Source organism: Carassius carassius, chromosome 39 (genome assembly GCF_963082965.1).
Source record: "Carassius carassius chromosome 39, fCarCar2.1, whole genome shotgun sequence".
Lineage (NCBI taxonomy): Eukaryota > Metazoa > Chordata > Actinopteri > Cypriniformes > Cyprinidae > Carassius > Carassius carassius.
Window position 1 is genome coordinate 5,863,819 of NC_081793.1, and position 13,869 is coordinate 5,877,687.

The window sequence follows — 13,869 nt, forward strand, 5'->3', positions numbered from 1 at the left end:
AAGTCTCTCTTGCTCATTTTAGCTGCAGTTATTTGACTGAATATTCAAAATATTATATTTTCAAATATATTATTATTAAAATAACAGTTTCAATATATTTTAAAATTTAATTTATCTCTATTAGGGATGCTCATTTTAACTGGTTAACCGACTATGAGAATTTTGACCAATTAATACAATCAGTTAAACAGTTCAAAAAGTCATTAATTTTTTTTCTGTGGTGGTGTTGGTGCAGTGGATAAGACACATGCCTTTGGCATGAGAGACCCGCGTTCGAATCCACTGTGTGACACCAATGTGTCCCTAAGCAAAACACTTAACCCCTAGTTGCTCCAGAGGTGTGCGACCTCTGACATATATAGCAATTGTAAGTCGCTTTAGATAAAAGCGTCAGCTAAATGAATAAATTTAAATGTAAATGATCTATATTAGTTCTCCTCACTCCACAACAAAACATTTCAATTTAACAGTAGCCTATTTAGAAAAGAACAAGAATTAAAAATATAAGAAGATATAAATGAAAAATTAATTTAGGCTAAAGCGAAACTGAATCCAACATTGGGTCTCTCATTCGACACAAAATCAAATGTTTCTGAATTTGCAATGTATTTGAATGCTAAAATATTATTTATTATGTACCTCACTCGCATTCCAATATCCATATGAAACAAAATGTTTTACATGACATCATGGCGGTACGGTGATAATGCTTAGTGGCACACATTTTACTACATATTTAAACTAAGCAGTGTGTTTTCTACCATATGTCTGACTGACTGTATTTTATTATGATAATGAACAGGCTGCATTGTCAAGGTAGTAATGCTTAACCGTGTGCGCGCATGTGGCATTTTTCTTCTCACAGTGGAAGCAACTACTCCTTTTAGTCATAAAGATCATCAGCATTGTAAAAGGTTTGTTTTATTTATATACATTCACAATAAAAAAACTAATCTTTGTGGTTTTGTAAAATAGGCCTAAAGAAAAATAGGATTCCACTTTCTGCTGTCTGTTTCCTTTTGCGCAGCACAAAATGAACCAAAACTGCATACTAGGCTACTTGTTTTTCTTTTGTTTTCTTAATTAAGTAAAAATATCTTGTATAGGCATGTTTATTTGTTATATATATATATATATATATATATATATATATATATATATTCATGTGACACTGAAGACTAGAGTAATTTTTTTTCACACATTTACAAAACAAAATAATGTTTTAATGAAAATATTTCCTTGATTTTGTTATTATGAAGTAACCACTTCATCTGCATTGCTGCAGTCATGCAGTCATGCTGCTGTCTGTCGTGCCTTACAGCACCCTTTAGCTTAGACTAAATTCACAATATAACAACCTCTTGTACCTTATACCTTAATTAAAATCCATTTAAAAAACAGCAGGAATAGAATAGATGCTTATGTTTTTAAAATTTTATAAGGAAAAAAAACACACACATGCCTAGCAAATGTCATGCATATGAAAAACTTCCTGGTTGCTCAGCAAGTGGCTCACAAGTTTTCAGTGTGCCTAAGTGCATTATGACATTTGCTGGGTCGTCGGTCTGTGCATGTGTGGGCGCTATGACAACCGTCCTGTGTGCCATACTAGGTTTTCTCTTTGAACTCTTTTATCGTGTGTGCCTGGCTCAGATGGCGCTGTGCTGCTGCTCACGTTACATAATCAAACAGTGTGAGCCATGAAACATTTACAATTCTTGCTCACTGCCTTTCCGTCTCTTATAAAGGATGTCAAACCCTCTGTTATTTTCCGGGGGTTTTTCAGCAAGCCTTCTAAACAAATAATGATCTTATTGTCAGATGTGAGCCGTTGATCTGAGAGACATCCAAACCCCAAATCATCTCAGCAACATAAAAGATCCTGTTTTATTGCCTCCGCAGAGCTTTTGTTCCACTTTAAATACTCCACAGCTGCAGCTCAACGCACAGCGCACAGCGCATCTCTGACTCAAAGATCTTGGTAGGAATGACTCACCAGAGCTGGCCACTGGATCTGCTTGGCTTTTGTTCCTTGCAGCTGGGCACCCTCCTTCCTTTTGGCCCAAACCAGCTGATGTTCCAGCAGAAAGATCTGGAAGTCTTCGTTCACCTTGACCCACTCACGCTTATCCCACTCGAGGTCGTCAAACTCAACGTACACCTGCAGAAAGAGCAAAGAAAAGGGTTTACGATCTGAGCACTCATCGTGTAGAGCCCACGTTAACCTCAAGCTATACAAGGCTATACAAAGGGTGTGGGAAAAGTGTTGATGTGGAACATTAAGGACTTTCACGTGATTCACATCAAAGTTACCCACTGCACTGAACTTTAATGAGTGAAGCGTCAAGATCCAGAACTAGCCCTGGGTAAGTGTTGTGCCAGATCAAGCTTTGTACAACATGTAGTAATTGATATACAATTTCAGCCTTGATGTTGTTTGCTGATGAAATTTTGAAGCCCAACTAATATTTACCAGACAGTTTGCGTGAATAAATTTAGAGTTGACAAAATTAGTATTCTAAAAAATAAGGTTGTTACAATACCAAAATTTTAGACTGCAGTAAAAAAAAATTCCAAGTGCTTCCACATTAATGACGATTCATTAGTGCAGTGTTTCCCAAATGAGACATCACAACTGTATGGGGTTCAAGATCTGATTAAAAATGGATTAAATAATTATATAGAATGTAAAATAAAAAAATTAGTAGGCTACATAATGATCATGTAGCTTAGTGTGATTTTCAAATCAGTGGCTGCAATTTAATTAAAGAACTGTTTAGCTTGATGTGCTGCGTTTCAGGGTGAAGTGCACCACTGTGTTCATCTACTGAATTTTAAATGCAGTGAATTCTATCTCTGCATGTGCTGAGAGTTTAATGTACAACATGTGCTGGGTTTACTTTATTTACACATTAACATTTTTTTTCATTTTTAGAATTAAAACATAATGATTAAATAATAATAGTAATTATTGTTATTCAGTTTGATTGAATTTCTAAAACTCCAGTGTAAAAGTAATGTGACTGAGACACAATCATAACTACAATGTTTAAGTCTATTTTAAAGTCAAGGTATAAATAAAACACTTACTAAAAACTTATTTTTTTTTAAATCTATTAACCTGCATGTCATTTGACCATTAACCGATACAGATAACCAAGAATATGTGAATATGCCATTCAATTATTGAAATATTAACTTTAAATCTCACTGGGTATTTGGTGCTCAAACAACAATTACAGTTAACACTTCAGTAATAATTTTCAGTGTAATTTCACAGCAATAAAACCTCAGTGACCTTAAATGACCTCATTTTGGTTTGATTTCATGGACAGACATGGTCACTGCAGACCAACTGAATGTCCAGCCTTTCTCACAGTCACAGGACTAAAACCACATCTTGGCCCCATTCTTGTCCTCAACTGTGAAACAACCCATGGTTATTTGATTCAAAGCAGGACTTTTGTGTGTCTGTGAGACAAGAGGGAGAACATGTTTGAGCTGCTGATGTTTTCAACATACGCAGCATGTCATAACAACAGCATGTTTCTGGTCTGTCAAAGTCTCCTCTTTCCCCATGTGTGTGTGTAAGGTGGGCATAGCGTGATAGGCTGGAGAACTGGTTTCCAAAAAATAAGCCTGAGGTTTTGGTACTATTTTTGAGTCTGTATTCAAACTGGAAAAATTGCTCCTGCACTGGACAACATCTGTTGACAAATACAATCCTGCGCTCAACATTTTTAAAGTGTGTACAGAAAGTGTCCAGCTGATGATTTGAAACACACAGATCTAGAGCTGAGAGCTGTGGGAATCATCAGTGTGAGTGAGTCAGCCGAGAGCACATTGCACAACCCCAGTGCTGAGCAACGTGCAGTAACAGGAGCTGGTTTCATAATGTGGATTCATACCAGAAATGATTCACTGACTCTGCCTCTTGTGGTTTTCTCACCATGACTAGGGTTGTGAGGATCTAATGAGTGTCTTAAGAAGAGTGAAAAACAGACCTGTCAGGACAGATTTCACATCTGGACCCCTCTGTTATGTGTAGGCTAAGCTAAAGAAAAAAGCCAATTCTAAAGCATTGCTTGAAGCAATGTCCTATCCCACTACCCCTATCAACAATAATAACACAGTGCTGTTTTATAGAGTAACCCAACGACCAATGAATGAATAAAAACAAAACAATTTATCACATAAACAAGTTGAATGGAGCTTGCATGTGCACAAGTAGCTTGGCACTCTGGCCATTTCTTAAAGGCCTTTTTCACACCAAAAAAGATAACTATGAGGATAACTACATTAGCATCCACACCAACACACGATACCTTTGTTAATTATAAGCACATGCTGAAGTTTTTTGTCTGCTGCTCTTATGATCATAAAAATAAATATTTATAGTTATAGTTATCGTGCTTGGTGCAAACATCCATATACCGGCTCCAAGTCAGACACCCTCCTGCAATGCAGGTCTAAGGAATCAGTCTGATCATTTGAAAATTATTATCACACCTCTACTCAACAAGACATACAATTTGAACTATCATTTAAAGCTGCACCAATATTAAGATCAATTTAAAGCCATATACCATTTCATCAACAATAAATTCAAAATAAACAACAAAAGACTAAAATCAGCCATTTTAAATGCTGCTTATTAATTAAGTCCATATTTAAAAAAAAAAAAAAAAGCTTTGAGCAGTAGATCAAAAAAGTAAGGTAAATTGTCGAAAATAAATAAATAAATGACAAAACATCCACAATTAAATATCTATTATCGCACAAACAGCGCAAAGCCCAAGTATAAGCAATAGCAATAGTGATGATTAGTCAAATTTAATCCTGGCCAAACTGGGATGTTGTCCAGCTTGGATATTGTATTTTCACAATGCATCTCATTTTATTTGGGTTTCTGATGAATATCATTGCTACAAGATAATTACCTCATATTGTGTAAATCTGCTGACTGCTGCTTCGGGATATAGACATTTTTTTTACAAGTTTTATTGGCATCTATGGTTCCATGAAGAACTTTTAACATCCAAGGAAACTTTGCCATTAACAAAAAGTTCTTCATAGTTAAAAACACAAAATGGTTCTTCTATGCCCTTGCTGTGAAAACCCCCTTTTGCCTTATTTTTAATATGTAACTTCAACATTGTTTTTCTGTTAATCATTCCTATAACCTATAAACCTATTCATTAAAAGTAACATATATTATTGCTACTTATCTCCCCACCTCCAAAATGACCAATATAAACATTTGAAGTCTGTGAAGGCCAAAAATGGCTAGTCAGCTTACTACATTTTTAAACACCACCTCTGTGTGTGTGTGTGTGTGTGTGTGTGTGTGTAGGCATGTAAAGTCCAGCCTTCATTCCTGTAGTGACACGTGACCGAGGCTTCTCCTCTCCCCTCCCCCCGTCTTGCTGACCCCTCCCTCCCATAATCCCCTTCACAGCAGGGATTATAGAGGATGGCTTCCCTCATTCGCCCTCTCACTGTTTTAGAATGAAACATTAACTTCATATTGTGTTTCTGCTGAAGCAACCCTCTAAGTTGATTCTCCGCAGCTGGCTAGATGAAAAATTCACTCTCATTAAAAATTGACATGGGGCAGAGGGCCATAATGAGTGTGTGTGTAGGGCACAGTTACTTCTTATGCTGGTTATTCAGGCAGTGACCTGTAGGCCTGAGGTTCTGGTATAGGGCTTGAGCGCCGCGTTGCATTCTGGGACGTGGCAGCCATGTTGATAGCCTCGCGAGTCGCGAATATAAACATACAGCAAGTTGAACGAGAAGAAGCAGAGTTGGGAGAAAGAAAAAAGATGTTAAAATCGCGAAAAGGTTGTGGGATTTATAGGGATACGCTAAATAGGGATGCCAGAGACCGGTATGTGGACAAAATCAGCACTATTAACGGTTCGGATCCATATGAAATTCCCAACAAATAGTGGAGTACCGACGACGACTTGCTGCCACAATTTTGCATTACAGATATCTTCGGCTACCTTGTTTGTTTTGTGAGCGCCTACACTTCAGAATAGTTCCGAAGCTATAAGTCATTGGAGTCTCATGTACAGTTCACAAATAGATGGATTCAGGAGTTGCAGATCATAAAGCCGGCAAACACTATACAGTAATCCGGACAAAGGTAAGCTGCGCTCTACCTAGCTGCTAGTTTAGTAACTGTTAGTGCTAAAAACCATTTACACATGGACTTTTAACTGTGTTTCAAAAGTGTAGTTAGTAGCTGTCAACACTTTCCCGCTCTCTTCCCGTTTGAATATTTTCCTGTAAAATATCCCGTTAGCCCTTCAATCGGACCTGTCAAGTCTCTGTGCCATTGTCCTGTTGCTACTCCTTGCCATTCCAGCGAACAGATGTTTTCAAAGCATTGTTTTGCTTACTTGAAAGCAACCTTGGCGTGATGTTGGGCTTTTTAAGATAGCGTGGTTGTTGTGAGAGCACGAGTTCATGCCAATCTGTAAGCAGTCATGTCAGACCTAGCTTCACAAATCGCTTAACATTAGTTAATGCAGCAGTCTTGTAGTACGAATTTTTTTATGTCAGCAGAGGGAGAGCAACAGAAAGATGAATGTTGAAATTTCTCGTATTTTGGATGAGTAACCCGGGAAATTTCCCTTATTTTCAATGTTGACTTAAGCTATATAAATGAATATTCAGATGTTATGGTCTCCGTGGTCGCGCCTTCAAGCAGGAAAGCGGTGGAAAGTTAATCCATTCTCATTTTATTTTCCCCATGGCGATTATATGTTGCGCTGTTACACCCCACAATACAGCAACGGTTTACCATGGTTGAAATAGATTTTTAATTTATCAAATTAAGACACACGGATGAGAGGGAGAGGGAGTACGTCTAAACACTGCGCAGTAGTCCGAGTAGCAGTAAAGGAGGCCATCAACACGGGGGCCATGCCAAGTTATGACGTCACAACGCCCAAGCCCTATTAGTGAGAGGCTGGCATACACCACTGCCACAAATAGTACACCAGTAATTAGGGCTGCATATTTCATTGCAATTAAAGCAAAATCCCAAGTATGGCAAGTGCAATTATCAACAACAAAAAAAGGCTGCAATTTTATTAAATAAATATAGACTGTGTGTTTGAGAGTAAAGTGTGACACTGTTTATTGACGTGCATACAGCTCATGATCCAGTGTTTTCAGCATGTCAAAGCATTTTTTTGTTCACGTCAAATTCTACTATGCATAAAGTCATCTATGCGTGTACTCTTTGGATGTGCATTTGGATATGATGTGCTTTTGGGAATGCAACATGCACTAACCATTTTCCCAAACTTGTAATGAGACGTGATTATAAACCAACTGTTGTCGAGAAAAGAGCAGCATAGCACCACGCCATTGAAAAATTTGAACACATTATTTTCTATGAGTGTACGCACACCGGCAGCACTGTTCGCCGTCTGTCGCCCAGCTACGACATGTTGTAGTTGTAGTTGTAGTACGAGTTGTTCTAAATGTTGTGCGACGCAGCGCTGCGCATCTCGTCCAGTGTGTGACTGCCTTAAGGCCACCATGCAGGTTGCTGATAAAATAAATGCTTAGTGGTTTATGTTAGAAAATTGAGAAATGAAGCCATAAATATTAGTATTGTAATTTAAATGTACAGTGAAATTATACAATAGTAATATTTAAATGTTATTTCTATTTTTCTTTAATAATTATTACATTATTATTATTATTATTATTGTGATATATAATTCAAATTTTTGCCCAAATTGTGCAGCCCTACTAGTTATGCATGAACACCCATTTACACGATCAGATTCAGAGATGGGCGATATAGCTAAAAAATATTCTATTTGATATTTTTCATCCTTATGTATATATCTTAATATTTACTGTATAAACTTGCTCTGAAACAGCTTAAAATGGTTATTTATTCATCCGAGGAATCATTATTTCTACTAAACTGCCATTACAGTCCATTAACAGATTTATAATTTATATTAGCATACATATTCACTGTACAAAATCAGGCATAAGCCATAGTCAAACTAAAGGGATGCAGCAGATGACTGGAAGAATTCGGCTGAAAATAAGCAGAGGGAGGATGAGTACACAGACAGATGGTATCGTTCTGGCCCTTCAGCAGGATGGAAGCCGCCTCACTAACAGTGACTAAGTTATTCAGATTGATTACCAACCTGAACGGAAAGGAAGCCTCATGTGCAAGATTAAAGAACAAATCAAACCTTCCTGCATGCAAGACTAGACTAGTATTACAAATCTCATCATGTCATGCTATTATTCTGAGTCTGTGTATGCATATGTATGAATGTTTGTGTAGCAGAAAGTGGATCAGAGCAGGTTAGTCTGTCCTTTCTTCATAAATTCCTGTTCCACCTCTTGCTCAGTGGTCATGTATGCACTGATGCTTCTGTGCCAAAGTAAACCGACGTTTCACAATATTTCAATTACTTCAACTAAGAAACTAGAGTTTACATTTATTATCAGGGCTTGACATTAAGCCTTATGAGCTTGTCCTTCAGACAAGTAAATCCATCATTCACTTGTCCGAGTAAAGTTACTTGTTTTTTTTTTGTGTAGCTTTTTTGGCACAAATGTAATTTATTCTGAAGCAGTCTCATCAGTGCTCTATCAGGTATTATTTTAATCAGCATATTTTTGATATTTGCCTTAAATTGATTGCTGTTGCACTTTTTAACTTTACGAAGGACAATATTTTCCTAAACTGATTAAATGTACATGTCTCCATTTACGTCGATTCTTACATGTGATTAATACGTTAAGTTATAATAATAAGACACTACGGTTATTATTAAAATGAAATCAGTATCAACAAACTCCATCTGTCCAAATGCATAAATAATGTTGTTAGATTAATGTTTTACTTTTTTGTCATACAAATATGATACAGTATGTTCGAAAAATGCAATGATACTTTTAAATATGACATTAAACCACCAGTAGGTGGTGGCAAGTCACTGTCTTAATGAGTGAATCACTGATTCAACCGATTCGTTCAAACGGCTGATTTATTCAATAAATGAAGCAAGTAACTGTTTTTATAAATGGCTCACTGAATCATTGATTCGTTCAAGAATGAATCATTTAGTAATGAAAGACTGTTGTGTGTTGCTCAGAGTTGCACGACTGTGCTGCTGTGGCTTTCCTCTAGAACTTTTTTTTTTTTTGTGAAAGGGAGCAAAAACGATCCATAATGTGTCTCAAATGTAAGTCACTTAATATTACTTGTTTATTTAACGTAAGTTATATAAAATCAATATCACATTTGCAATCGAGCTGAAAGTCAGGAAAACATCACTCCTGGTCGTGTGATGTTGCATATATTAGATAGAATATTTAGATTTTTTCTACAGCAGTATTGTTCATGTTTGTTTCTCTGTGTGTGCTGATGCGCTCATAGTTTTGATTTCTCTGTGAGTCAGACAGGCTGCACGAGCCTCAACTGACGCGACCATGACACTAGCAATACGTTACCCATTATTAGTCACCGTTTACACTGAAAGTAATAAAATCGGAATCTTTCTCTTCAAAGTTTCGGTGCTGCCCTAGTTATTGTTTGTTATTTAAATTTTGATCAGCTTACTTGTACGGTCGCGCAAGTAAAATTCTCTTTCACTTGCTCCTTCACAAAATCCACTTGTCCGGGACAACCGGACAAGCATTAATGTTGAGCCCTGATTATATTTATTAAAAATAATACTTTTAAAAATGTCATAATTTTTTCTTTCTTTACAATGCTACTGAATATGGTTGACACTGTCTATATCCAAAAATAACAAAAAGCACCATTAAAAAGTTGTACATAAATATTTCAAGTTTTCTGAACCCATATAATAACTTTCAGTCAGTTCCTGATTAATCTTTTGAAATTTGAGAAGAAACCATTCTCAATCTGGTCAGGGTCATGATAATATAGGATGACATCTTCATAAGTAACTATTTCTTTCATTTCAGTTCCAGGAAGTGAATACTTTTAGGCAAACAAACACATGACTTAACCATCACAGTTGTGCAGCAAATCCTACAAGATGCCAGAGCTTTTTTACATTCCACCTCATCTGTTTAACTACAGATGAAAAGGGGAAATGTAAAGATGAAAGCACAAGGATAACGGCAGTGAAATCTGATGTGGGATCAGATTTGATCTGGGATCAGGTTTACTTATCTCTGCTAAACGAATAACTCCCTTTTCACAAGAGAAGTGTGAGGAAGAGCACACTCACTATAAAGACTGATCAAAACACATATGAGGACACACTAAAGCAATAGACTCATTAGAATTCCCATGCACAGTCTATGAAAGCAGGATGGGTTAACCTTGGATAATAAGCAGAACAAAAGCAGGAAGGATCTGGAAACGCTGAATACAGATGACACCTCCCCGTCTCGTATACAGATGGAGGAAGCCACCACACGTGCCTCTTCCATGGCCTACAGAACTGATCAGATGTCAGGCTCTGCATTTAATCTGATTATGGATTCGGTGCCAGCTGTACAAGCAGAGCAGGGATAACGGAGGGTTAACTCAGTATGCAGAACTCACAGACAAGACAGACAAAGCAAGACCAGAGAGAGGTGGGGGGGGGGGTGACTCCAAATTCATGCAGGCAGCAGGGGTGTTACATAACTGCATTCAGTCAGACGCTCGAGGAGATGAGAGCTGCCTGCCTGGTTGCTGAACCCTGCACCACTAGATTAGGGTCTGGAAAAGCAGTTAGGCTGGGCCAGGCAAGTCTTATATAAGACTATGGAAATGCCCAAAAATGGAAAATAACAAGGCTGAAAATTTTCTTGTTGCTAAACAAGTGTTGTAATGTGGCCATCTGAGTTGTTGAGAGTGTTGTGTAGCAGATGCAAACCCCTGGTTAATAAATCGACTATATTTTAAGGAAAAAAAAGTCGGACATGACTATAGAAGTCACATTGGGTAAAAATGGCATTGCTGAGAGAAAAAACACTGGTCAGTCGCATCGATGTAAGTCACATTTTATTATTATGTTCAGTAATAATATAAAATACTGGTAAATAAAGTGTTTACAAACACTATTAACATTTTAGTTCCCTTCACTCCACAAAAAAAATGAAAATGTAAAGTATAAAACAAACATAAATTATAATGGCATTCATTATAAACAAAATTATTATAGCCTAAACAAAGGAGTTCAACAGAGCAACAGAGCTGTAGCATCAGAAACAATAACTTCAAATGCTGATGTATGAAAAATGATCTAAGGATTATGCATAATCCATAGGTCTCTATGATAGTTTTGTACAATGAAAGGTTATATTACCTGCTGAAGAGAGTGCAATAGGGTTGGAAATTGGGAAAATTGATTATTTTTAACATTCAGTTCTATTAATGGTTTGAACATCTGTTTCCCTCAGATGTTGATGTGGACCGAATGTTGTAGTGAAATATGCAGTACATGTATCAGAGCCACCTGAAACTGTGCCGTTGTCATGACAATCAGTTCATGTTAAATTATCTGTCTGCTGAGCATGAGAATCAACAAACTGCTTTTAAGCATGTGACTCATCGTCCCTCATAATTAAAAGTCTCTTTAAAAAGCACTTTTTTTATAATAGCTATATGCCACTTCCTTGCAATGGAAAGATTCACGAGGCATGCCTCAAAAAAATAATATAGCAGTTTTAGGTTTAGCAGCAAAGTAGCCAGATGCAATAAATGTGAATGGTTAATAACATTTCCCCCCCAGAAATATTATTATGTATAACACAATTGTATGTATAGAAAATTATGTATAATACAATTTATTTTTGATTGCCGTTTTTTTGTCTGAAATGTAAAATGATGTCATTTCACAATGTTACAGAGGATGAATGCAATAAGTAGCATTTTACAACCACTGTCCATACTTTCTTCCTGAACATTAAGCTAATGGAATTCATTGATTGCAAACTGCATTGTAACCGCAGCACTGCATCTTGACTCTGAAAAATGAAGAACTTACATTTATTAAATTAAATCACCGTCTTTTGAAGTTTAATAAATTACGTTTCTGGCCTCAAATTTACCATTTTAAAATTTTAATTAAGACATTTCTTCACCTTAAATGTGACCAAACTTAATTTAAAACAAGGACCCCCAGGAACCCTGAACTTATGAGTCACATCCTTTGTTTTGAATGTCTATTCATTGCTAAGCAATGTGTCTGATGGAGTCAGGTGGACGTGATCCTAAACCAGTCAATTATACAGAATCATCAGACAATCCAACAACAATCAAACGTGTAGTTTTGCACCTTATTTGTGGAGCAGTTTTGGGAAAATTAATAAATATTTTTTTTTACAAAATCGGTACACCTTAAAACCAGCCCAGTGGTAAAGTCATTGTACTGGACTGAATGAAGTGAACATGTTGAAGCACATGCATGGATCTCTAAGGCGACTGCTTGCAGGCATACAAAAAACACAACTAATGTGCAGACATTACGATATGTAAGAGCTGGTTGCTATGCAACTAACAGCACATAGGCCAGAACGCTCAGTCTTTATCTTTCTCTCCATTCTGGCTTTCTTTCAAAAGGACTATGTCTGCTCTGAACGCCTGGGGAACATGGCGAGCTGCTGGACTCACTGTGGGTCAGTGAATTTACTGGACTCATCAGAGAGAAGACATGGCTGGGTGGATTCATTAAAGAACTCAACTGAAGCGACCCTGTCTAACAGCAAACTGTCACTGATTCACCTTGTGCATGAGAATCATCCCATCACATGGGAAAAAGGATAGTTCAGCCAAAAATTACAATTATATTTCATATGTTCATGCTCATGTGGAACACCTAAAAGACAGGAAGCCAAATGTTGACACTGTTCTTTTCACACTGAAAATCCATTCTCTGCTGCAGTTTTTGTATTATATTTGTAATTTCACTTATTTATACTGGCCAAAAAGTTATGAGACTCGCAAGAGTCACATCATTGACCTTAAAACTGGCACGGCAAATCAAGTTTAAATTTAGACATCCATTAATAATTAGTCAGCTCCGAAATAAAGGAAGATTAACTTAATAACTTAAAAGTGATTGCTCATTGTGCAAGAACCAATAATGTTTATTTTTGCATGTGACGCAAACATGTTTGAGCCTATACAATGTAGGATTATAAACTTAAGAATCTGTCTTAGACCTGCTGATCCTATGTCCTGACATACCATCATCTGAAAAACTAAGGTGAAATACATTGTATTTAGTATTTATGGTAAAGATGATGACAACAGATGAATGATTTGGTTAAAGTTATGTAGCAAGAGGTTCCTGACATTAATCGATACGGCACATCAAAAAAATTATCATCAGGATAGTTGCATGTCTTATTATTATTTTGCATTTCTACCTTTTAGTAGTAGTAGTTTCGCAATATTTACCGCAGCAATAATGTATCGATACACAGATGTCAAGTATTTTTATTTTATTATGCTATTTGGTAGAATAATAAAATCTATTTCTTTACAGCCCACTAGATGGTGGTGTTGAGATTTTTTGTGCTGAGGTAAGCTGGGTCACCTTCTGCATGCAGTAAGTTAGTAAAATATAGATTACTAGCATCACGGAAAGCCCCATTCATGTGTAAATCGGCTGTAAAACTATGTTTTATTTATTTTAAATTTAACAGTTATTTACTTGCAAATGCCCCAATTGCTGAAGGGTCTGCACTAGGGCTGCACGATTAATCGAATGCGATTGTCATGCGCATCTTGTCAGTAAAGCCTGTTCTGTGATTAGTAGTAAATCTCCATCACATGCTTTCAGATGGAGCAGCATTTACTACACCGAGCCATAGTTCACTGCCAAGCTACAAAAAATATGCGTTCAT

At 36.8% G+C, this 13,869-nt stretch overlaps 1 protein-coding gene across 1 annotated transcript in view; it reads right to left on the reverse strand.

Annotated features, from left to right (window-relative positions):
• LOC132120942 (probable JmjC domain-containing histone demethylation protein 2C) overlaps positions 1 to 13,869 on the reverse strand; it is a 181,517-nt gene that overhangs the window by 93,536 nt on the left and 74,112 nt on the right. The window contains exon 2 of the mRNA XM_059530158.1: positions 1,997 to 2,161. Within this exon, the coding sequence (XP_059386141.1) occupies positions 1,997 to 2,161 (165 nt within the window). The remainder of the gene's footprint in view (positions 1 to 1,996; positions 2,162 to 13,869) is intronic.